Source organism: Zeus faber, assembly GCF_960531495.2.
Source record: "Zeus faber genome assembly, chromosome: 10".
Classification (NCBI taxonomy): Eukaryota; Metazoa; Chordata; class Actinopteri; order Zeiformes; family Zeidae; genus Zeus; species Zeus faber.
Window position 1 is genome coordinate 3,664,589 of NC_137199.1, and position 27,264 is coordinate 3,691,852.

The 27,264-nt window shown below is 43.7% G+C and overlaps 1 protein-coding gene across 1 annotated transcript in view; it reads left to right on the plus strand.

Moving 5' to 3' along the window:
* Positions 1–27,264, plus strand: part of LOC307235559 (mitogen-activated protein kinase kinase kinase kinase 4) — a 79,685-nt gene that overhangs the window by 22,021 nt on the left and 30,400 nt on the right. Inside the window, exons 6-18 of the mRNA XM_080007686.1 lie at positions 437–527; positions 901–1,031; positions 1,378–1,432; positions 2,366–2,444; positions 3,552–3,724; positions 5,585–5,657; positions 6,302–6,431; positions 7,362–7,478; positions 7,966–8,106; positions 20,422–20,487; positions 25,046–25,369; positions 26,455–26,589; positions 27,070–27,231. Coding sequence (XP_079863812.1) covers positions 437–527; positions 901–1,031; positions 1,378–1,432; positions 2,366–2,444; positions 3,552–3,724; positions 5,585–5,657; positions 6,302–6,431; positions 7,362–7,478; positions 7,966–8,106; positions 20,422–20,487; positions 25,046–25,369; positions 26,455–26,589; positions 27,070–27,231 — 1,677 coding nt within the window. The remainder of the gene's footprint in view (positions 1–436; positions 528–900; positions 1,032–1,377; positions 1,433–2,365; positions 2,445–3,551; positions 3,725–5,584; positions 5,658–6,301; positions 6,432–7,361; positions 7,479–7,965; positions 8,107–20,421; positions 20,488–25,045; positions 25,370–26,454; positions 26,590–27,069; positions 27,232–27,264) is intronic.

A 27,264-nucleotide genomic window follows, 5' to 3' on the forward strand; every position in this document is an offset into this window, starting at 1 on the left:
ATGAAATGGCATACTGCATGCTGCATGGCGTACTGCATCTACATCATCCAGCGTACATTAGTTTGTGAGTAGAACAATGGCTATATTGTCATAGTCACACCAATTAAGCACATTGTGGCTTGTTGACGACATTATTTCAAAGTTTTTACTGCCATCTTGCCGTCAAAATGCATTATGGGATACAATCACCAACCTCGTGTGTTTGCATGCTCTGATATTTCATATTATTTCATATTATTTGATGCATACTATGGTTTGTTAAGTTAATGATCTGAATCCTTAGACCAAACATTGTTTGACTCTCTCTCTCTCTCTCTCTCTCTCTCTCTCTCTCTCTCTCTCTCTCTCTCTCTCTCTCTGTGTGTGTGTGTGTGTGTGTGTGTGTGTGTGTGTGTGTGTGTGTGTGTGTGTGCGTGTGTTCATCCGTACCGTCCAGGGGCTCTCTCATCTTCATTCCCATCATGTGATCCACCGAGACATCAAGGGCCAAAATGTTCTGCTTACAGAGAATGCAGAGGTCAAGCTGGGTAGGTTATGCACTCCCTGAAAGAGAGACATGCACACAGACACACACACACCTTCACACACAGACACCTTCACACACAAACACACCTTCTCACACACACACACACACACACACACACACACACACACACACACACACACACACACACACACACACACACACACACACACACACACACACACACACCTACAGTCACATGCACATTATAATGTAACACACAAACACACAAAATACACTCATATATACTCTCACACACCATGCGTCCAAGCTTCTTTATAACCAAGCAATACATACACACACAGATTAATGCACACATAGACTCACATAACACACACCCACACAGAAAACAATGAACCATTCAATCGCTGTTCCAGTTGATTTCGGCGTGTCGGCTCAACTTGACAAGACGATCGGTCGAAGGAACACCTTTATCGGGACCCCCTATTGGATGGCTCCAGAGGTCATCGCCTGCGACGAGAATCCGGACGCCACTTACGACTACAGGGTGCGTGCTAACACACACAAATATCACAATGTCCACTGAAGAAAATCAACTAAACTCACTCGACTAGTGGTCAAATACTATGCTGATACGTGGGATGTACTGTATAATCCACAGTTTACAACATTTCACAGGAGATGGGGGACTTTGTTTGGGTTTCTGTCAGGGTCAGATATAGACCCTCACACCTTCGCTCTGTTGCGCCACCAGGTGACGTCATGTGATGAACCAGGAGAAACACATACAGCGCTGACTAAATGTCAATAGAAACAAATTAGATGCACGCCATTATAAATGAATATTGTATATGTCTTTACCTGACCTATGACCTTGCTCTTATTATCCACAGAGTGACCTGTGGTCTCTGGGCATCACCGCTTTGGAGATGGCCGAAGGTGCTCCACGTAAGTTGGGCTGGAACACACACACACACGCATACACACACACACACACACACACACACACACACACAAGCACACACACACACACACACACACACACACACACACACACACACACATACACACACACATATACACACACACATGCACACACACACACACACACACACACACACACACACACACATTCACACAGACATATCTAATTTTACATGCACGCACACACAAACAATTCAATTGAACAAAAGGAATTTGCACAGTAGCTTGTTGTAGCAGGGTAATCACAGGTTTCACTCATAAAGTTAATTTCAAGTCTGTTTCACTGAGGTGTGGTTAGGATAATTATACCTAAAACGAAGAGGAGCTTCCTTCCCAATAACAATGGAGTTTTCTAGAGAGTGCGCTTTCTAAGTTGAAGTTGGGTTCTTTAGTTTGTAACAAAATTTTTGCAAAGCAGCTCACAAACGTAGGACTTGCAGCTCGCCTCTCAAGAGCTTTTTACAGCGCTGTCTGGATGAGGGCAACATTACGTGACTAATTGGAGAAGGAGGAGGATAGACTGCGAGATGTGCATCCCAGAGATGCCCAATTTGTTGCCGGATTAAAGACATGTGAACTTCCGTGTTATTTTGGGTTGGGATATAGATGTTATATGATGTTATATGATGTATAGCATGTATTTCACAGTGACTCCTGCAGGACTATGGGCTTCTATTAGAAGCTTTTCGGAAACGCACCCACGTTTTCTTTTGGACCTGTAATTAATGTAACGTAGGTAAAAAAGCAGGTGTGTCACACATCTTGGTTCACTAGTCACTCACTAATGAATGATTAAATACAGCACTTACTGCTAGAACTTGTTTTCTGCTTGCCTCATATCCCTTGCTCTCCCTTTACTCTTTTTACCTGTTCACATTTGGCCTTTACCTTTCTCAGCTCTGTGCGATATGCATCCAATGAGAGCGCTATTCCTCATCCCACGGAACCCCCCTCCCAAACTGAAAACCAAGAAATGGTGAGTAGACGCACACAAACACATACATACAAACATTGATCCATCATTGGAATAACAAAGAATGCGTGAGGTTGAAAATCAGATGACAAAGGCGATTCAATGCGCCCTTCAAATAGAAGCCCGAATTGTATTCAGGTTATTTTATCGACAGGATATAACACCACCTTTCCTTCCCTTTACTTTCCTCCTCTTCTATTTCCACCCCCCCCCCACACACACACACACACACACTCCTCTCCTCCATCCCTGTCATCTCTGTAGTCCCCCGTGTCATCCTATTTTAACCGTCAGCCTTTGTGGCTACTGACCACTGGGCCCCCGCTGTCTTTGTTTCACCATTAATGCTAACAGACAAACTAGATCATGTGTCAGCTCTCTGTACTACTAACAGTCTGCAGCAGATTTTTGGACACATCATTACATGGATGCCCCTCAGCTACTGTAGCTGAAGCGTTGAGTCCAGACTGCTTCCAACAGCTATCCAATTGAAAGCTTTTTTGTTTATCTGACTTGCCCTGGATCAGTGCCAGAAGGAATGTTGAACATTTTATTTCTTCCCCTAATGGGTGAAAACATTTAAATCTACATCCACTGGCGGTGCCCAGAGTTCAAATATTTTGAACTGTGGCCCAGATAGACACTGACCCTTCGATGCCATTCCAATGAAAATACACCATTGGCAACAACAACGAGACCCAGCCTATCTGGGATAAAAACAACTTTTTGAACAGCAAATAGAGGGTAGGGTTATATTCAATGAAACATTGAGTTTTAAAAAATCTGATGGCACAAAGATAAGCATTTCAGCGCTATAATGTTGTGCATTCGCCAAATGCACAACATTATACAAATGCGTTGAAACTTTATCAACGTCCCCCCTCCTGCCAAAATATGGCGCAGGATACATTGCTGTTAAAGAGCAGTCACATTGTCAAAGTTATTGTTTCCTATTGTAATCCAATATAAGAAATGTTGAGTGTGCACTATTAATGTTTAACGGAATAATCAGGATCCAGGCTAAGGTGTAGGGCTTTAATAAACCAAAGCGTTCCCTCTGTTCAGGTTGCTGAGGTTGTTGTCTCTCCTCTTGCCCCACCCCCAATCCAGGTCAAAGCGTTTCCTATCATTTATGGACAGCTGCCTGGTGAAGAACCACCTGCTGCGGCCGAGCACTGACACACTGCTGCGCCACGCCTTCGTCAAAGACCTGGCCAATGAGAGGCAGGTACGCATCATGCTCAAGGATCACCTGGACAGGACGCGCAAGAAGAGGGAGAAAGGTGAGCGTCAACAGAGGGGAGAAGATGGGAAACAGTCCTTCCTCACTGTCTGTATTCGGTTTCCATCTGCTCGTTGGCCTGACCGCCACGCCTATCTGTCTGTAGGACGGTGGTTTGGAGAGCCACTGTGAAGGGAGTGGCTCTGTTACAGATTTCATTGGCTTCTAATCACAGGGTGGCCTGGCCAACACTGGTTTTAAAAGCATATGTACACTTTATGGGCATACGCACACGCATGCTCACACACACCACAAACTGGGTATAAAAAAAACACATGCAGATGTATACACTGTCCCACGCGAAGTGCCCGACATTTCAAATATAGACACATGTGTTATGACCCACACAGACACAGACACACACTTTACCCCATACGCACCCTAAAAACATAAGCACATTCGCTCCAACTCCGTTGCCACTTCTCCTGATGTCACTGTAAAATGAGCGAGAATCTTCTTTCATCCTTCCGGAAAATTTGCGGACTAGGGACTTTGTTACTCCCTCTTCAAAGCAGTTGACCAATATCAGTTGAGAGAATCGTCAACACTGAACAGCCCCGGCTCATGATTGCCCCACAGCCTTATTAATTAATTATATGAAACTGAGACGCGGACGTCTGTTGAGGTTATTGTGGTTTACTGCTCTGCTTGATAATGAAGTGCAGGTTCAAACCTCGGGGCAGCGAGAGTGAGTGAGTGAAAGGTAGGGAGGGAGTGTGTGTGTGTGTGTGTTTGGGGGGGGGGGGGGGTCTATGGTTTCTTGTTTTCTGGCCGGGGTGTTAGATGTTGCTAGGTTGGCTCGAGCCACGTCAAAGCCAAAAGCTTCAGTGTTTCTTCTTTTAGGCGAAGACGAGAGAGAGGCACACAGAGCTAGAGACGGATAAAGTGTGAGAGAGAGTGAGAGGGAGACAGAGAGAGAGAGATATAGAGAGAGAGAGAGAGAGAGCAAGGAGCAGGCAGAGAGGGGAAGGAAGGAGGAAACGGTGTGGCCATCTGGTTCTAATCTTCTGCTCGCTTATAAAAACACGTTAATGACTGGGAGACTATCTGCACGCTGTATGTGTGTGTGTGTATGTATGTGTGTGTGTGTGTGTGTGTGTGTGTGTGTGTGTGTGTGTGTGTGTGTGTGTGTGTGTGTGTGTGTGTGTGTGTGTGTGTGTGCGCGTGTGTCCTGCCAACTGGCTGGAAGTCTGTACAAGACAACAAACCACTGTTGAGATATCTAGAGTAGATAGATTGATAGATAGATAGATAGATAGATAGATAGATAGATAGATAGATAGATAGATAGATAGATAGATAGATAGATAGATAGATAGATAGATAGATAGATAGATAGATAGATAGATAGATAGATAGATAGATAGATAGATAGATAGATAGATAGATAGATAGATAGATAGATATTAAACTTCACATATCCGTCCTATGAGAGATATGGCTGAATTCACACCTAGCCTGATATACATACTGTATTCCTCTTTTCCAGATATGAGCATACAATGATACCGTTTCCCAGGCATCTTAAGAGGCAGTGAGGAAATTAAAAAATTTCAAACTCAGAGATCAAATTTCAACGTGTACAGTGTGGCTTCATTTCACTGGCAGGTGGAAATACAATGACACTGGATAATATCTGGACACAATTTAGACACACGTGTTAATGTCGGGTCTTGTTGTCTTAAATATGGGATGAATCCATGAATCCAGCCTTATTCAGGTGTCAGCTGCCATAGAACCTACGACACACTGTACATAGAGTTCAAATCCCTTGTAAATTCTGTACTGTTGACATCATTTATTTTGGTTTGTTGGTCTGTTTGTCTCTCTCTCTCTCTATTTCTCCCCCTGCCTCTCCCAGAGGGTCCAGAGTACGAGTACAGCGGCAGTGAGGAAGAGGAAGAGGAGGTGACAGAGGAGGAAGGGGAACCTAGGTACGGTGCCCTGAGTTCTACATACCATTTCCTGTTTCAAAATACAAGGATACTGAATTTTTTCCGGTAGTCTTTCTTTTAATATAATATGCAGTTACGCATATGTACAAAATTCTGGATTCGGAAGAGGATACTTGAGAAGAAAAAGCCTGAATACATTTTACAGTCACATGACCTCGTCAGCCAATCAAGAGTGCTTCCTGTGTGCTTCAATGCTCATCACATAACAATAATAAATGACCACAGAGAGTTTGTGCGTGTGTGTGTGTGTGTGTGTGTGTGGGTGTGTGTGTGTGTGTGTGTGTGTGTGTGTGTGTGTGTGTGTGTGTGTGTGTGTGTGTGTGTGTGTGTGTGTGCGTGTGTGTGTGTGTGTGTGTGTTTCGAAAGATGCTCTGGGCCCTATGTCCATTTCCCTGGACTTAAAACTCCAGATGGTAAAGGAACTCTACTGTCTCTCAGGATGAACCTTGTGTGCATGCGTGCCTGTGTGTCATACTGACCACATTTGTGAATATCTTGCTTCTGAAACCATAACTACTCATCGCTCTCAACTCTTTTCACTATCTATCTATCTATCTATCTATCTATCTATCTATCTATCTATCTATCTATCTATCTATCTATCTATCTATCTATCTATCTAGTTCCATTGTGAATGTGCCTGGGGAGTGGACGCTGAGGCAGGAGTTTCTACGGTTACAGACGGAGGGCCGTGAGGGGGCCAGAGAGGTGGGGGGCCACGGCGGAGGCGGGGGCCAACAGCGACAACAGCAGGTACGTACGTTTTAATGTAACTCTCTGATACCTGTTGGCCTACATAATTCTAAATACGCTTCTATACTGTTTACACGCACACACACACACGCACACACACACACACACACACACACACACACACACACAGACACCCAAACTCTTGTTTCTTTCTGGAAACTAAAAGCGCGATGTGTACGGATGAACTGAAAGCTTTCATTGTGCCTGAAGATGCCGTAGAGGCCACATGACTGTTGTTTCATGTTTGTTCTTTAATATTGATATTGATGGTGTGCGTGTGTCGGGGGAGGTTTTGGCGTGGTGTTCATAATTTCCGTGAAAATGATCAAGCATGAAAATTGAGTGCCGTGATTATCTGTCTGCACTAGGTTAGAAAGGCGCCAGAAACGATGGTGTTTCGGTTCGTTATTTATTATTTGTTATGACATCGGATTCAGTTCTCAAAATTATGGTTTTGGTTCTCAGAGGTACAAATCAAATCGCAAAAAATAACAATCAAATTGATCAAATACTTAGATGGGGCCTGCGACTGAGCCAGCCAATACATAGTCTAGACTGTAATTGGAATAATAAGCTGTTGATTGCTGTGTTTGCTCTTTGCTACAGTACAACAACAAAAATAAAAAATGATAATATTTACCAATTCTCACCTATTCTGAAGCGGTGGTGCAATTAGAGAGGTGTCATTTTACACCCAGATCTTTATTTTGAGCACAAGCTTACAAGCGTTGACCTTATTTTTTCACCAAGCTACCTAACTCAGCCACTTTGGTTGAATAGGAAATTTACGTCCAGCGAATAGTTTGTATCTTGTTGCAATTGGGTGGGAAGATCTCTGCTGTGGTAGCCAGAAAGAATAAACAAACTACCCCTGGAATTTTCATTTCTTTTCGTCACTGTTGTAAGTATTGTTTTTCGTCACGGTTTCAGGTATTACAGCAGCACAGACAGCAGCTAGTGGAACAGGAGCGATACAAGCAGCAGCTGCTGGCAGACAGACAGAAGCGCATACAGCAGCAGCACGAGCAACGACAAAAGCTGGAGGAAGTAAGTAGCAGTATCTACCCATACCCCAATTTCACAGCTGTAGCTCACATAAACAGGGTTTAAACTTCTCGGGTCCATCGGTGTATGGCCATTTTATTCATAAAAGTATTATTATTATTATTATTCACTACCAAGCAACTACCTCATGTACTTTACACTATTTTGTTTAGCTGTGTAGCAGGATATCTTTCAATTTCTATTGGTATGCCATAATAGTAGTTTGTTGTCAAATCAACAGCAAGCCACATTCAGTGAGTAAAATAGGGAAAAATCTGGAAACAAATTTTGTTTTCTCAGTGTTGAGGGCTTGGCCACTTGAATGTGAATGTGGCCAATTCACACGCAATGCAGGAATTCCCTGATCCGTTCAGCCATGTTGACACCTGTAAAATTCTTCAAATGATATTAAAATCAGTAAAATGTTTTCAAACATGCTTAATTTAATTTCCTTGAGTTACTATATTCTTTTATTCTTATTTTACCCCAGCAACAAAGGCGTCAGCTGCCAGAGACTAGAGCTGTTTTCCATTGGGCGGAGCTTGAGGAAATCCTGCTGGGGGAGGAGTCAGATCTCCAGGACAACAGAATTCTATTGGATGACAGGACCAAGTGGAGCGAAAGTAGACAGGTAGACACACACACAACTATGTCGTTGTTTGACGAAAACGAGTATTGGATTGGATATGAAACTGTTTTCCCCTCTGGAATTTAGCGGGGGGCAGGAATAGCCTTTTTTCAGCTGCTGTGTACATGTTGTATCCAGACTTTCATGTGGAGATGTGCTAACAGTTGGCTCTACGAGATAGAAAAGGAATTTCTTTTCTCAATCCTTGAATATTTCAAGAACATTTGTTTTCAAGGTGCAACCAGTAAACTTGGACAATTAGCAAGAAATAGCGATGCCTAAAGGAAGCCATAGAAACTACACCAACATTGCCAAATTTGTCTGTCCCTCCTACACAAGGCTTCTTAGCCTTGAAAGCAGTGGGGTCTTTTATCCAGGCCGTTTAGTGGCTGAATGATAGTACATGCTTGCGCAAACTAAAATGAAACTGGTTTGTGGATATACTGTCAGCGCTGTAGTTAAGGGAGTGGGGAGCAGAGATTGACAGGTCTGGGTTTGAAGGGCATTTCCTCCTAAACACAGAGTTCGGTGCAGAGTGGCTGTTTTGATAGCTGGGAACAGGGGCGTCGTTAGGGGTGGGCTTCCGGGGCTCCAGCCCTGAAAGTTCTATGAATAGCACCCGATGTAAAATATTCCCAGATCCAATTTTTACAAAAATAAGAATAATAAAAAAATAGCCTCGGATCTATTCCTCCGTCATTCTGATCATGCAATACAGCCCTCGAAAAGAATATGATATCATTGATCACAAACGCATGTAGGGAGCTCTAATGCCCCTGGAGCTCCCCTCCCCGCCACCATGGTCTGCTTGGGATAAGCCCCTGACGTCTTTGAATCCCACGCCCCTGCCGTGGAATCTCAGTAGCTATCGAGGTAACAGCGGTCTGACAGCATTTGCAAACCCCTGCTACTCTAATGGTCACTTTGCTCAATGAGTGAATAAAATATTAATGACCTTATTAATACCTTTTGATTAAAGTATACAAAAGGATAAAAATATAACATATGCTAAAAATGACCTCTCTCCTGTAAATTACCTGAAGGAGAAATCGTGTGTTAGTGACTGAGGCATCAGACACAGGAGTCGCAGGTAGATTGAGACAAAAATTGGGATTTATTGACCAAAAAAATATAATCAATCTTAGGATGGGATTTGCATTACAAGTGCAGGGGAAAACTTTTAAAAATTAACTAAAGTATGATAAAACTAAAAATTGGGTCAAAAAAATTTAAAAAGCGATTAACATAAATACAACTACACACACCCAACGGATCTGACCAAATGAAACAGGAGGGAACATACAGTATATAGAGACATGGCCAAACCAAAAAGACACAAGAGGGGTGAAAGAAATATCAGAAACAAAATTTATTTAATTCTAAATATTATTAAACAAAGGACTAAATAACACAAGTGCACATGTTCAAATAAGTGCAAAATAAATACAAAACATTCATCTATAAAAAGAGATTATTGTTAAAGTAAATTCAACATAAACCATCATGAGGTTTAACTGAATGGACTCCTCCACAGCGTTTTTGTCCTTCCTTCCTGTCAGACAGCAGGGGCAACAAACTTAAGTCCCCGCAATAAAATTTGTTTGTTATATAAAGCAAAACCTTTGTATCATTATTATGTGTTTTAACTTTGAATGTAGTCTGTAAAAAGATCAATTTGCAAGAACATAGGGAAAATATAATGCCGGTTAAAACAAACTGTGTGGTAGCGTCCATCACATCGTGTGAAATCTTGTGTGTGTGTATGTGAGTTGGTCGTAGATGTGTGTCAGGCTGGGTTTATTCTCCTATTCTTTGGCAAGCATTAGCTGGGAAAATTTGACACCTTAATGTGTGTGTGTGTGTGTGTGTGTGTGTGTGTGGGTGTGTGGAGTTTCTGTTTGAATTATATATATATATATATATATATATATATATATATATATATATATATACAAATATGACTATGCGTGTGCGATCCAGCAATGGGGTGCCCGGATCGGCTCACCAGAACAGTGTGTTTTTATGTTATTTTACATCTCCTTACGGAACAAAACATGTGAGTATGGAACGAAACCGTGCATAATGGGGACACTTTCTCTGTGACTCTCTCCTCGGTAACCCTCTCTCCATGCGTAATGAGCAGAAAATAATCTTAACGAGACTACCAGTCATGGCCTGTTCCTCCCTCCCCACACTGTTTTTGGTTTATTTATTTGGAGGAACGGGGCGTGGCTCTCCATGTTGCTCTCTACCATCAGGGCGCATGGAGAGCCGTGTCTGGGTTCGTGTCGGGACACAGATGGCTCACACATATAAAAATATATTTATGATTCCCCTTATTAAAATTCCTCATTGAAATGTTATCCCTGTGCATTTTGTAAGATTTTTTCTGTTTAATTCTGTTATTGTAATGGACACACTGAAAAACAAAAAAAATGATTCCTCGACTTGAAGTATCTCAGTCGATTGACGGGTTTCCGACTGATGATTCTACATGTCGACTTTTATATATATATATAGGTACTCCTAACTTAACGACCTACCTCTTTAACGACCATTCAGACTTACGACCAGCTCTCTGACCAGTCTGTATTGAACGCTGCGCACAATACCGTGGCCTGCGTGCTGCGTGTGCGGCGTCTCAGCCTCAAGCATCTCATCTCATCACCGTTGTCAGTCACAGTCTCGTTCCTGCAGTCTGTCTGTATGGATTACACTGGCGTGCCCCTTGCCGTGAATTAACTCAGGTCCTTGCTTATCAACTAATTCGCTTAATGAGCTGGTCCTAGGAACAGATGTTCATTTGTTAAGTGAAGAGTTCCTGTATATAGATATAGTTATATATCTATATAGAGGTATATACTGTGTATATATATATATATATATATATATATACACAAACACTTGAAATCAAAATAACTATTGATTTACTTTGCCACATGGATCATGGATAATTGCGATCAGACACAAAACAGGGCAAACTGCCCTCAGAAACAAAACTTTATGGGCGCATTTGCGCTGGCATATCATGAACGCGATATCTTTTGTGAAAGGGACGCTACAACGGCGCAGATAGCGGGTGCAATTGATGCGCAAATAATGGTGCTATTAGCGGCCGCAATCCATTCATTGTGAATTTTGTTTGCCCCTTAGTTTCTAACTTGTATGGAAAATGAAAAATGTAAACCTAAACTCAGAGGATTGGAGTTGAGGTTTTTTTTTTAATTTGTCTTCCAGACAGTGGTGCAACATGTCCCGTGTCTGTGTTTTTTATTGAAGATCTATTTATTTTGTTTTTTTCCTACATGTATGAAATGCAATTTTTAAACACTTAAAGAGTTAAGGGAATGTCCCCACTGTTGGGACAGTTACGTTGCTTTCCTTGATTACAAGTAAATACTGTACTTATAAATATTAAATCCTGCACTTTTGTAACGGGGAGACTGCATTTGCCGCATTATGTTACGTTCTATCTGCACACACCCTCATACGAACGCGCACCCCCGCCATCCCAATTAAATCCTCAATTGGCGATTGGGGATTGGAATTTTGCACGATCGAAGCCTAGTGTGAATATTTCAGCGTGTGTGCGTGCATGCTGGCACGTACAGCGTGCTGCGTATTTGATGTTAGGTAAATTAACTTTTAACTTGATTTCTTTAGAAAGCTCCCTTTTGGTTTGGTTGATGTGCGCCCCGCTGACGTAGTGGTTGCACCTGTCGGACGTTGTCACATATGTCACATATGTGTTATAAATACAGTCCGGTCGATGCGGCGGGCTGGAATATATTTTTAAGAGCCTAAAACTTAAACTGAAAAAAAAGAAAATTTAAAATTATTGATGTGGAAAACAATAGATGGATAGATAGATAGGTAGTTACCTTTCCATAACCCCATTATCTCATAATTACATACAGGAGCTTTCTCGTCTAAATATATATATCGGCATGGATATATATATATACAGTATATACGCCAATAAGCCACAACATTAAAACCACTACTAATAACCACTAATATTATGTAGCCCCCCCACCTCCTCTTGCCGCCAAAACAGCCGAGCAGAGGCATGCACTCGACAAGACCTCTAAAGGTGTCCTGTGGTATCTGGCACTAACACATTAGCAGCAGATCCTTTAAGTCCTTTAAATTGCGGGGGGCATGGATCGGGCTTATTATTCCAGCACATCCCACAGATGCTCGATCAGGTCGGACCCTAACAGAGGCCATCCACAAGGAAACGTGATTAATCAGACCAGGCCACCTTCTTCCGTTGCTCCCTGGTCCAGTTCTGATGCTCACATGCCCATTGTAGGGGTTTACGGCAGTGGACAGTGGTCAGGATGGGACCTCTGAAAGGTCTGACATAGCCCCATATGCAGAAAGCTGCAATGCACTGTGTGACACCTTTCTATCATAGCAGCATTAACTTTTTCAGCAATTTGTGCTACAGTAGCTCATCTGTGGGATCGCAAGAGACGGGGAAGACTTCACTCCTCAAGCGCATGAATGAACCCATAGGCGCCCATTGCCCTGTAGCCAGTTCACTGGTTCACTCGCACTTTTGGTAGGTACTAATCACTGCATACTAGCTACAAGCCCCAAGACCTACCGTTTTGGAGATGCTCTGACCCAGTCGTCTAGCTGTCACAATTGGGCCTTTATCAAAGTTGCTCAGATCCTTACCCTTGCCCATTTTTCATGCTTCCAACACATAAACTTCAGCAACTGACTTTACTTCCCACCCCCTGGCAGATGCCATTGGAACGAGATGAGCAAAGTTATTCACATCACCTGTCAGTTGTTTTAATGGTGTGGCTGATCAGCCATAATACTCCTATCCCCCGCCGAAGCGCTTACAATGGTCACGTGAGTGTCAGAACTGGACTGATGAATCACGCTGATGACATCATGTGGATGGCCTGATGCAATAGCGTCGTTAACCTGAGGAAGAAATGGCATCAGGATGCACTATGGGAAGGAGGCAAGCCGTCAAAGGCAGTGTGATGCTCTGTGCAATGTTCTGCTGGGAAACCTTGGGACCTGGCATTCATGTAAATGTTACTTTAACATGTACCCTCTACTTAAACATTGTTGCAGACCAAGTACACCTCTTCATGGCAATAGTATTCCCTGATGGTAGTGGCCCCTTTCAGCAGGATAACTCACCCTGCCACACTGCAAAAACTGTTCAGAAATGGTTTTAGGAACATGATAAAGGGTAAAAGGTGTTGACTTGGTCTCCAAATTCCCCAGATCTCAATCTGATTGATTATCTGTGGGATGTGCTGAAACAACAAGCCCGATCCATGGAGGCTCCACCTCAAAACTTACAAGACTTGGATCAACTGATAATGTCTTGGTGCCGGATACCACAGGACACCTTCAGAGGTCTTGTGGAGTCCATGCCTCGATTGGTCAGAGCTGTTTTGGTGGCATGAGGGGGAGCTACACAATATAAAGCAGGCCCTTTTAATGTTGTGGCTGATCTGTGTATAGTGTTGCTATTTTAGGTTGAAATGCATTTATTTAAAGCAGGGCCTCCCCCACCCCAAAGTCCTTTAGTTGACGATAACTAGCACAGATCACTGTGTTAAAAGTCAATTTATAACAGTAAGTGTGTGATCCAATCTCTATGTTCTTTGCTGTCAACAAAGACACATAGTTCTCCTAACTCTATCACACATTCACTCATGAGCCATTAGCGAGAGCACGGAATTAATAAAGCCATTCCACACACCAGCGGGTTTCAATAGGCAACGGCAGGTTCACTGAACATGATTCCTTCATATAGGAGACAGTCGTCTAATTACATTTTATCTGTCTAGTTAGATTACATTGAGCCGCTTGGTGTCGGCGTGAGCCAGCATTTGTGCGCACACACGTACCAGAAAGCTATCAGTAATTATTACATTCTCACAGCACAAATTGGCCATAAGTCATTAAGTCCGGGCAGCTTAATGAATGGACCTCGTGCTCCGTTGAGTTTCAATACAGCTGCGTTTAATAAGGGGACGGGCTCAGTGAGTAGTGTAATCTCATCCCTGTGCTCTAAGAAAGTTGCCTGCCAATGCCTTGTGTGGTGTGTGTGCGTGTGCATGTGGATGTGTGTGTGTGTCTGTGTGTGTGTGAGTCGCCAGTTTGGAAAACAATACCGACTTCATCGGTTTTCACTTCTTTCACTGGCTTATATAAATAGTTAAAGGATAGGTTGACTTTTTTTCAACCCATGTTGGTTCCCATCATTTATAGTGATTCGAAGTACAACCTCACTGAACACTTAACTATAATACTTCTACTACTACTTTATTACCACTCTGCTTCAACGTCATATTGTGGTTAAATGCAGTCCATTAGGGCAAACATTTAAGCCTTAAAATATGAAATGTCCTGTTGCGAAACATGGAAGCTCAGAATATTCTCAAACTGTATGTTACACTGCAAGAACAAATGGTCGCAAGCCAAGCACACATTTGATCAGGTTTACGAGTTTTATAAATAATGGGATCCAACATTTGAATCAGGCCATGGGTTGAATAATGGTGAACCTGTCCTTTAAAGTATTTTCTTTATTTTTAGGATTAGTATTTTTGTGGTAATGAATAAGCATTTGAATGTCGTTAACTTGCGAAGTCTCAGGGCCCCACTGTCACCAAGTGAAGCTTACGCCAACACTCACACTTTTGTATTTTTTTCAGCAACCGGCATATACCTGTATAGAATTTGTGCACAAATTGCAATCATTTCAACAATGCTGCCATGACGACCAATGCATCCAGTCATTTGTGTTGAAGTGGATCTCGTGTCACAAGGATTGTGTTTCATTGTTTCACTACTGGCTGCCATTGTTCTTCCGCAGCAGCAGAACCATGTGATCCAAGTGAGGCAGCCAATTGTCTCTGACATAAGACCGTCATCAAATGAGACAAATGAAATATAAACGCTAATATGAAAGTTCAAAATTTTAATGAAAATTCTAGCGGGGGGTGTGTGGGAGTCACACAGACGATATTTTGTTTTATTTACGGACCCCAATAGCAACCCTACAGGGATTGTTCAATCTTATATCAAAATTTTCGGCTCATCTCAGACTACTCAATAAACTGGACTAAACTTATGGTCTTACCACTCAGTGGGTAGTTCTGGAATTCTCAAACCCAGAAACTTCCCTTAACCATCACAATGGCCAACATTAGATACCTTGGTATTGATATCTCCACCAATCTGTCAGATTTGTTTACCGTTAACTTTACTGAATTGCTCAAATCCATTGAAGAAGACCTCACTTGATGGAACAACCTACCGATTTCACTAATTGGTAGGATAGCGGCAGTGAATATGAATATACAGGTACTCCTCACTTAACAACTGAGTTCCGTTCCTACGACCAGGTCCTTAAGCAAATTGGTCGATAAGCGCGGACCCGCCCCCTTACTGTTATTTCAGTCTGGGAGATTGCGAACACTACTGTAGTGAATACTGACCGACTGAAAGAGTGATGCGTGATGAGAAGCTTGGTGCTGAGACGCCGTGCATGCATGCCGCGGTATTGTACGCAGAGTACAATACCGACTGGTCTGAGAACTGGTCGCAAATCCGAATGGTCGTTAAACAGGTAGGTCGTTAAGTGAGGCGTTCCTGTACTACCAAAAATAATATATAATATAATTTCAATAACCCCAGTCCAACCAACAGTAAATTGGTTTAATACTGTAGACTCAATAAATTATATTGAAAATCCAAGAAACCGAGAATTAAACTAGCAACACCACAGAAAAGACTGTGGAGGCCTAGCAGCCCCAAACTTTAGATACTACTATCTAGCAAACCATCTTCAATTTATAATTAAATGGTTACAACCAGAGCAACAATTGGGCCACGAATGGCAGAGACATTGAACAAACAGAATGTCAGGAGTTGTCATTATCTGATCTCCCATTTCTTACTGAATCAATAAGGAAACATATTTGCTTTAAAAACCAATTAATTGCAACAACTCTGTCAGCCTGGTGGAAATTCCTCAAACTCAGTGGTTACACTCTACCTCCAAACATATTCACCCCAATCTGGCACAACCTGGATCTTCTGGTTGAAAACAGACCAATAATCTTCAGGTCTTGGAAAAGACAAGGAATTACTCATCTGGAACACATTTTGAAAACAATTTGCTTATATCCTTCCCAACCTTAACCCAAAGGTATAATATCAGTGGCCACTTCAATTCCTTCAACTACAGCAGTCTCTAAACGTTTAAATCAAATTGATGAATAGCATCCTACAACCACCTCTGATGATTGAACATATTACTCATACAGGTTATTTTAAAAATCCCTTTTCCAGAGCAAACAAACTTTTATTAAAAACAGATGACACTTTATCTGTACCTACCATGGAATGGGAAAGAGACCTTGCTGTTCCCACCAATATCAACCTGTGCAAGCTTATTTGCAACAACACCTTTTCTATGACCCTCAATTCTAAAATTCAACTCATCCAATATAAGATTCTGCACAGAGCACATATCTCCCATCACAAAATGTTCAAAATTGGTTTTGATAAAGACGTTTGCTCTCACTATTCCCCTAATACCAGAGATGACTACTTTCATGCCATCTGGCCTTGCCCACCTATCCAAACATTCTGGACCAACTTTAAGAAGAAGCTATCAACCCGTCACAGCATTCCAGTCTCCCCGACTGTATGTCTCCTTGGTGACCTCTGCTCAGTTGACGTACCATTCTCCTCAGGGCCGGGTGTTGTGGTTGCTCTGCGGGCTTCAGGCTTTTCTGAGGGTCGGGGGTCTTCTGTGGCTGCAGGGCGGGGTGCTCGAGAGTTTCCTGCAGCCGCCGGTAGACAGTTTTTGTTCAAGCTACGCCCACTCAAACACACACACACACACACACACACACACACACACACACACACACATACAGGTGGTTTCATCACAGACACATACACCAGCACCTGCTTTGAACACACCCAAACACCCTCCTGGTTCCATCCCTCTCCTTTTCTTTCTCATTTACTGCCATAACTGTGACAGGAAGAGGCCATGTGCCCAATTGCTGTTCCAGTTTTTCTGAACTTAATTAACTCTGTTTTTTCGATACATGTTGTCGTCTGATGTTTATGTTTTTCTGTGTTCATGTTATTGTTTGTTTCTATATTTCTGTTTTTCCATGTACATGTTGTGTGATTCTATGTTTATTTGTCTCACCCTTGGTGATTCTCCCCCCTTTGGAGTAGTGATACATTGTTTATAGACCCAAACATGGTAAAATAGTTCACCAAAGACGGGGATTGGTGGCAGTTCTGTACAACAAAAAAATGTGCTCTTGTCATCCTACAGGTCGTCCACAGGACAGAGTTATTGCAGCAGTTCTTGACGATTTAAGATTTAATAAAGAGTTACATTGCAGGTTGAGAACTTGAAATCCACTTTGCAGACTAACTCTGACCTAGATACATTAGTATACAAATACTGTGTGTTGTATGCTAGCTCAGTTAAAAAAAATATTTAATAAATAAATTAAAATTGGCCAGACAATGTAAATAATTCATCTGGCAAAGTGTGTTTTAAGACTAAAACACATTTTTGTTATAGCATGAGAAATGTCTTAAAAGGCCAGTCTCTAACTGAGTTTAAGCTACTTTGGTACTCAGCACACACATTTTGCATGACCCCTGAGCATTTTCTCAATAAATGCTCGCATTTTTTTAAAGTTCTTTTTCGATCTTTTTTCGGGTTTTGGGAATGACAATCAATATGGTGGGAAACAAGAGTTACTGTGTCTTTGTAACTGAAGTTCTATGAAGGAGGCCCCTTAGGGGCTATGCTCCTGTTGGTATGTCTCCAACTGCGTATGCAGAAGTACTGAAATGCATTCATCCACTCACTTCAGCCAATCGGGATGGAGCAGCATAGCCGTATATAACCCCAGGGAAGTGCCTCCCTCATCCTCTGAAACCAATTCAGCAAGACTGATTGGGTTCAGTGGAGTATAAAACCCTAAGGGGCTACGCCTCCTTCCTACAATTGTAATTACAAAGCTACACTAACTCTCGTTCCATGTCAGGAGGATTCACCTCTTAGGGGCTACACTCCTATTGGTGTACAAGGGGCAAAGACCCCGATACTATACCTCCTGCTGGACCCAAAACGCCTCAGTCACATAACGGTCCAGGGTGAACGCTCGAAGCAACCAAAGCCAACCTTAGCAGTCCACCATGCCCAACAAAGGCCATTGAAATGCAACTAACACTACACACACTGTTTACACAGAGAAAGTGTTAGTCACTAAGCACAGGCAGCAGGTCAGAGAATCTGACTGGCCTGTGAAATCTAAAATTTCCTAAGTCTGCTCGGCCTCAATGCCAAGTACAGACTGGGAAAGAGACCCTTGCGGAAGCATCACGCAGGTAAAAACAGACAAACGGAGACGACCAAGACACCGGCGTATAAATGTCCTGAACCCCGACACCTTTAAAAAGGGCAGTCAAGGCTACCACACCGTGGGTAGATTGGTCGTGGAAAACACGCCAGCTAATAAGCCATCGTGATACAACCAATGAGAAAGGTGCTGTGCAGAGAGCAGCTGGCCAAGTGCCGCAGCTCCATAGCACGCAAACAGTTGTTGTGGCAACCAAATTAAAGGTGTGTGGTCCACGTAGCACGCCAGCGCACGCACACGACACAGACAGTGAAGTCACTCTCCCCTCACAACCTGGTGATGAGGAGGAAAAAAAGGCATCGAAGGTAACTACCCTCGACCTGTATGAGCTTGTCACGATCAAGGTGTAAACGCGGTTAAGACGTAATAGTGCAATGCTGAGATCGCCATTGATACCAAAGCAGGCAGGTTGCACGGACAGAGCGCACAGATCCCCAACATGCTTTGCAGAGGTCAGAGCGATAAGCAGCGCCGTCTTAAAAGACAGCAACTTCAACAGGAACTGAGACACCAGTTAAAAGGGCGTGCCACAGAGCATGTCCAGGACCAACCCAAGATCTTGAGGGGTGACCTTGCGTGTCCTGTGACACGCAAGGTCACCCCTCAAGATCCCCTCAAGATCCCCTCAAGATCCCCTCAGTTCACTGTCACCTGTCACCATCGCAGGAGCCGTTCAGGAGCCAGGCCCACAAAGGATGTCCCACCACCAGTCCATCACCGTCCAGACCCTGCCCTGGGAGGGTGCCGAGGTCCGGTTGAATTGAAACATGTAACCCCCTTGAGTGTCCTATCCATCCAGCGAGACCACACGCAGAGGAGACGCCACCTGGCATAGCACTCGCACAGGGGACGAATGGCCAGCTGGGGGATGTTCGCTAAACACTTCTCCAGGTTCCTGATGGCCCATGCCATCGCTGGCCCCAGTTTGACAGTCGGGGACACAGCCCAAGGGGAGCCCGTCATAAAAGGGATGATCGCGCGTTGCCAGGGGCTAGAGTGTGATGTGGCCATTCACGAGGTAGAGACATCAGAGTCAGTGTTGAACACTGACAGTTGAGAACAGTGGTGCAACATGGCTCTCGCATGCGGCCTGCGCCTGGGAGGAGTGGAGAATGGTGGTGGAAGCCTTCGACACGAGTCCGGAGTCGAACCAGGTTTTTTTTTCTTTTGGAGCCTGGCCCATCTGTAGCTTGTGCAGGGGTGGACAAAAAAAAAAAGAAAGCAGAACTCAGGAAGCTCAATAACTAGAAAGTGTCCAAAGCGCTGAGAGGCATGAGCCAGCCCCACGCTGCTGCATGTACAAGGTTACGCCCGGACTGGTCCTAAAAGAGGCCCGTGGTGAAATATTTAGAGGGCGTGGGCGTGAGCTGAAAGCTTTGAGCCCATCTTTAACACTCTGAATATTTTACTTCCCAGCTCTCAAAATTTAGCTGGAGACCTCAATGTACCTTCATTAAAGTAGGGTTCTTGCATGTGTGTCTGTGTGTGACGGTCCTTGTAAATTCCCTTGTAAACACCTGAAAAAGAGGCAAATGCCACTGGAGAGTAAGGGCAAAGGTTACAGTTCAGGTTAGCTGTCAAACAGTGGGAAAGATCAGTGGAATTCAATGGACGGTCCTTACATGTATCTTGTAATGCAGGAAAACTGTCTGTTCATCTGTGTGACATTGATTGATGTGGATGCGTGTGTGTGCGTGTGTGTGTGTGTGTGTGTGTGTGTGTGTGTGTGTGTGTGTGTGTGTGTGTGTGTGTCGGTGTGTGTGTGTGTGTCGGTGTGTGTGTGTGTGTGTGTCTGTCTCTGTGTCTGTGTCTGTGTGCGTGTGTGTGTGTGTCTGTGTATGTCTGTCTGTGTGTGTGTACCGAGCAGGACCAGAGTGGCAGACAGCGCTGCCTCGATCTGTCAGTAAGGCCTCTGGACTCCTCAGCGGAGCAGGTAACTCCCTTCGCCTCTCATCTTCACACTGCCCTCTCTCTCAATCATTCTCTCCCACCTTTGTCTAGTAGATGGAGTTGTGTGTGTGTCGGAGTTCTGTCTCTTTCTCTCTTTCCTTCCTTCATTCTTGTTTCATTCTTTGTTTGTTTGTTTGTTTTTTTGTTTGTTTGTTTGTTTGTTTCTTTCTTTCTTTCTTTTTTTTCTTTCTTTCTGTATTTATCTGTTTATTTGTTTTGGCTTTATTTGTGTATTTGTTTGGCTTTTTCTGTAATTATGGTGATATGATCTGAGCTGCTCGAGCTGCTTGTGTGTGTGTGTGTGTGTGTGTGTGTGTGTGTGTGTGTGTGTGTGTGTGTGTGTGTGTGTGTGTGTGTGTGTGTGTGTGTGTGTATGATGTGTGAGAGTATAGCAGGAGGAGCATACATTCAAATACAAATGGATTGCTGTGTCTAACGTGGCTGTATTTAAATCTCTGGTCTCACAGTATGGGGTTTTTTGTTTTATTGTTTTTGCTCTAATGTGTTACCTGGTCTTGCATGTTTTTATTATTTTCCACAACCTTATTGCGACCTATCACTCGCATGTGGAGTTGTTCAGCATAGTTAGTCCCACTGTGGGAAGCCCCACCCTTCGCATTTGCCACTTGTGTATGCGTTTGTGCACTTTCGAGCATGTCGGCTTGAGCCTGAGGAAAATCGGAAGATATTAATTTGCACGGTTTTGAGTGGGCAATAGTCAATATGCGGTTTGATGGGGTGTGGATGGAGTAATGGATAGACAGAAAGAGTGGGAGGGAAGGATGGCGGGAGAGAGGGGGATTAGAGCAACATTATAAGAAAACAGTAAAGGCTTTGATCCACAAAAAAAAACAGCTGGTTGTGGACCCTGCTGGTCGCAGTGAAGGAAGAAGGCAAAGGATAGAAGGAAAAGGAAAGAGTGGGATCCATCCAAATTCAACCAAATGTTGGAAAGAGAGAGTGAGAGGATGTAAGGGACATATTGTTCTGTTCTCTGAATTTACCTCGTAAGCTGCGTCTGATAGAGAGGGAGCGAGGGTGTAGAGTTCTTAGGTTCTCCTGCGGAGGTCCCGGACCCACCGTTAGATGAAAGGGTAGGAGAAGGGACTTAAAACCCTCACTGATAGGACATGCTGTGTAGGAGATGGAGAGAGAAAGAGCGAGAGAAATCAAGAGCGAAGGAAAGAAAAGGGATAGAAATGGGGTTTGGGGATGCTCTATGCTTTCTGGATTCCTGTTAGGATCCTATTGAAGGGAGGAAGAGAGAAAGGGTGATGGATATAGAGAAGTGATTTTTTTTGTGTGTGTGAGCGCCCGCGTGCATCGGGGGGGAGGCTGTAGGCAGATCTTGACTCGCTTTAATCCGCTGTTTAGTCCCTCTTGTTCTGCTCTCAGCGTGCTGTCACTTTGGTTTTAAAGTCGTTCCTCTCTCTCGCTCTCTCTCTGCCTCGCTCTCCTCTCGTTTCCCCTGCTTTCGGTCACAGCATGTCTACTCTTTCTTTTCAGGCATACCCCCAGTCCCCTCTCTGTCTCTCACACACACACAAGCACACACTCTCTCCCTTCTTACCCCACCCCCTCCTCCCCGTAGGTGGTCTCATGCAAATTCACTGAAACATCCATCTTTTCATCTCTCCCCTCTGTTTCCCCCGCCCCTGCCCGACCCAGCGCGTCTGTCAATCCCTCCTCCCTCAGTTGTGGTCCCCCCTTCTGACCTCACCTTGCGTCACACCCATCATCCCTTGTCCTCATATGAACTTCGGCTGTAATTTTAACTAATATAGTCAAAGTCCCCCATGTCAAGATGTAATGTCTTATATATACACATACGTACTGTATTATTTACATTTATAATGCAAAGCATTTGACAGAATGCCTTTTCACGCTTGCATGTTTATCCTCCACACTCACAATAACTCCCCAGTCCCAAGCCAAGAGCCTTGTTTTGTTTTGCTTGTTGTCTGTGTTGTTCCCCATTGCCTTACTTGTGCAATTGTTGTGTCTTCCCGTTAATCCTCCATTATAGTTGTACGTATTATTTATTTGCTTGTTTGTTTATCTCCTACTGGATTCTATTTTTTTTCGCCATACCGCTTCATTCTCCCCAAACACGGTGTGTGTTTTTAAAGATAATTATGTTGATCCAAAGTACTTGCAAGGAATCTAATCCAAAAGATAGAAAACAAAAATTAGTCAGAGAGATAAAAAATATACAGAATATACAAAATGCAATATTGGATGCACAGGATGCACAGGATAAGTTATTGTTATGGGTAGTATATTAATGATAAATATGAATAATTAATACATACTAACTAGCTTATATACCTGTATATAAGCTTATATGCGTGTATTTTCTTTTCATTCATTTTTTTCAGTAATTAAAATTAATTTTTGGCTTTATCTGTTATCTTGAGTGGAGCTATTGATTTGTCCTTTTTATAGTTTAGAATTTGAAACAATATTTGAAGTGTGTTAGTTAGTAGCATACTAGCATACAGTCTAGTACACCCAATTAGTAGTTACTCTGTCTGAAAACATAGTATGCTCAAATATTATGGTGAACCATCTACATCTGCTGAAATATGCTGAAACACTATGCTTATGCATATCCCACAATCCATTGTGTGGGCAAGACACCTATAAAAGTTTCTAGGCAGTGTCGTCATCATTTTCCCGCAACGTGCAGAAAGGAAACGGAGAAGCGATATGATAATATAGTATGATATAAGAAGCCATTATTCTTTTTACTTGAATGCAAAAGTATGCTGCTCCAAACGCACATGGAGTATGTAGAATATAGTACGCCATTCCTGATATATCCTCTCTCTCATTCTCTCCCTTTTACAAATTTTCCATCTTACATTTCCCTAGGACAAGACCTGCTTACGTAAATGGGGTTAAAAATAGCTCTAGCAGGCATTCTGCTCCAAACAACAATTTGTCATATTGCGATTCAGATAATACACCATTGTAAGTATTTATAACATGACAGGAGGTTGCCGATCACCCTTTTGAGAGAGCGAGCCGATGCGCTGTCACGGCGAGGGTGCTCGCCGGCTAAACGCGGAGATGACAGTTAAGTTCAGCTATTCCAACCTCTCCCCCTTAATCGCAAAACAACGCTCGATTCAGTGTAAACGCTACCTAATCACTGCGCCACCGTGCTGTGGCTCTGTTTAAATAAATCTCAACTGCTCATAGCTGTCGTAGTGGTGTCGAACCCTGACCGCCATTGCCCTGGTTTGAGCGGCTCTGAATATTTCTGTCTTGTTGAAAATGGAGAGTCCTAAAATAGCTTGTACTTGTATGTACTTCTGCGTTCGTCATGCTTGAAATAACCAGCCATATGGTTTTCACAGCGCACTAGGTGAAATGCCTTGGAGGTTAATATAGTGGGAGATTGTGTACTCTTGAGTGTGTGTTCATGATGATTTGTGTAGGAGACACTGCATGCTTTATGTTGAGGCCGGCACAGGCGTACAGTACACGCCTCCGGTAATCACATTCATGCCCTCAGTCAGTTTGTTGTGTGTCCTCTGTCAGTTTGTTTGTTTAATGCAACACTACATGCCGTTCCTTGGACACCGTTATCCTACGGTTTACTGAAAAGCCAACACCTGGCCTGTTGGCTGCTTAAAGAGGCCGGCCCATAAGGGCGTGGAAACATGTGGTGCCGTCGAATTGTATAGCTCTACAAGCTACGCGTCATTTATTGCAAGTTCAGAGAGGTAGACACCAGAGTGTCATTATTCCCTATACTGTACATAGTGAATGTAACTATGGGCCTAGGGTGTGGGGATGCTGTGGTTTAAGCAGCCACATCTGTCTTGGGTCAACCAGGGTGGCTGTATATCTGTTTCCCGTTACATTAATCAACGAGCAACAGGTAAAACCCCCATCCCCACACACACAAAGGAGCCCTTGTCATGACATGCATTGCATCTGCGCCAAGCTTGTTCCACCTTGCTAAATCTCTACAATATAACTGGTGTGTTTTCTTCTCAACCGTCTGTGTCTCTGTGCCGGAGGGCACTGAAAACTCCACTCGGTTGGCTTATGGCAGGCGGAACTGCTCCAGGGCAAAAAGATTTGATCAAATCTAAGCACAAATATTAATTACTACACCTTTTGAGTTAAATTAACAATTAATCTGTCATCATAGGATTGTGAGTTCTTATTTTGACTGACAGGCTTTACCTGTAAACCAGAATCCGGAGCCAATAGATGAAGGTTCCAAATGCATTACTCTCAATGCATTACAACACTGTCACCAGTCTGATAGCTCTTTCACCAGCTTTACTCCTGAACACATCTTTACTGTATTGTGTCTTGGTAACACATCTTCAAAGCAATGAAGGCTTTTTGTGCCACAGCGTCTGTCCACTCCTTGTGAAATTCCTCCCTGTGTGTGTGTGTGTGTGTGTGTGTGTGTGTGTGTGTGTGTGTGTGTGTGTGTGTGTGTGTGTGTGTGTGTGTGTGTGTGTGTGTGCGCGCGCGCACGCATGCGTTTGTGTGCGTTTGTCCTGTTTGCTGCTAAGAGAGCTGCGCTTCCAAGTCAGCCGCTTCAGCCAAAGGCCCGGCAGCCCCCCGCTTCCCAGTGGCAGGACAAGCCTCCCCAGCCTCTGCCCCAGCACCAGCAGCCATTGGCGGGCAGGAGATCTCACCGCACCCTCCCCAAGGACCAGACCCAGCTTCTCTCTCTGCAACACGACCACCGGCACAGGGAGAGGGAGCGGGAGAGAGAGAGGCTGAGGCAGAGGGAGAGGGAGAGGCCTGCGGCCAGTGGCCAGAAGCTTGCTAACAGCGCTGCCTCAACTGCTGCCAAGCTGCCTAGCTGCCCTGCACACAGCCAGCGCAGAGCGGTAAACACTCTGCTGACCTCCCCCTCCATCCTTTCTATTTTTTTCCTTTCCCTATGTCTGTCTTTCTGTCCTCTCTATTCTTTCTGATCCAGAATTAATTCCCTCCTGTCATTGTTTTTGACACCCATCACCTTCCCCCCGAACATGGTCTGCCCTGGAAATGATTTGAGTTGATCAGAGGCAAAGCCCTCTAGCTCCATCCTTATTATTAATAAGGATGGAGCTAGAGGACATCGCCAATGATCATAGAACTTGAGTTAGAGCAAGCTCACTATCGTTCTTTCTCTCTGCCTGTGAATGTGACTGTGACTTCTCTTAGATACATTTTTCTTCCTCCACTTGTGTTATCTTATGCCCGTCCCCCCTTCTCCATCCATTCCACCCCGAGGTCTGATTTATTTTTGCTCGTTTGACACTTGGCACCCTGTCTCTAATTTCACCTGGAGAAGAAAATTAAAAAACATGTCTTAAGCAAGTTTCTTGCATGCCTCTAGACGTCTCTACTTTGCAGAATGTCTAACTCTCCAGAACCTTCACTGCTGTAGTAATGGCAGTGTCTTTTGTCGAGTAAACTGTCGTAAGTATGGAGGATTCTCAGCCAGTTCCTCTCCTCACTTTCCATCGCTCATTTCCTCCTGTTGTACCCTTTCATTTCCTGCACTACCCTTTTCCTTCCCACATCATCCTACCGCCTTCCTTGCCTGACAACTGCCTTCCACTTTAACCCCCTGTTTAGCTGGCACACTGTCTTCTAGTCCAGTGACCGACAGAAACACTTTTCAAGGTTTCTCTGTAGGTCAATGCATCCATGCGTTTTACAGCATGTTTATGCAGCTTACAATTGTTTTGTCAAAACCTGTGAGTTTGTGTGTCAGATTGTTTGTATCTGTGTGTGTTTACTTGAGTTCTCCAAAAGAGATTTTCAGCACCCAACATCGACAGTTTTTGTTCAAGCTACGCCCGCTCAAACAAACACACACACACACACACACACACACACACACACACACACACACACACACACACACACACACACACACACACACACACACACACACACACTAAGACAGCCTGTTGCGCTTCAGATGGACCTCCAGGAGGCTAACCTGGCCAGGCTGCTTTCAGCAGCTGGTCTGCCCACCCAGATGCACTCCAGACTGGGATCTGGTAGCAGCTCTAGTCCCTGTACCCCAGCCATGCAGAGAGCACACCTCAACCAGGTTAGACACCAATGCAATAAAAAGGCACACATGCGCGCGCGCGCGCACACACACACACACACACACACACACACACACACACACACACACACACACACACACACACACACACACACACACACAAAATGCAACCACAAATGGTTCTAGCCCAGAAACCTCATTGATCATTGATGCATTGCTGAAAACATACTTGCTAAGAACTGAGTGACCTCATTTTATTCTTGATTTGGTAAGGATAAATACTTTGTAAAATAAGTTTCTGAAATACAAATGAAATGAAATATAGAATCTCACGGACAGTTTTTGATGCAGTTTCCCCTGCTGATTAGACTTCATCAACAGGTGAAGCACTACTGTTTTTTAAATATTGTTCTTAAACCATCTTATTGCTCCTAAACATCAAAACAGATGAATGTCGAGCAGCGATGGGATTTTTACCTTTTTTTTGTTTGTTTGTTTGTTTGTTTTTCTTGCCCCCAGAATGCAAATCTGCGCTCCAGTCGAGAGGTGCAGCACAGCAGCTCCATGTCGGACATGGCCACCTCCCCTCTCTCCCCCTTCGCCTCCCCGATCAGCCTGCTCAGCCCTGTCTCCCCGACAGCCGACGATGTCTTCTGGGGCTTCTCCGAAAGGCCGCCCAAGGTTTGTACTACCTTGATCTATAAGATCGGTCGA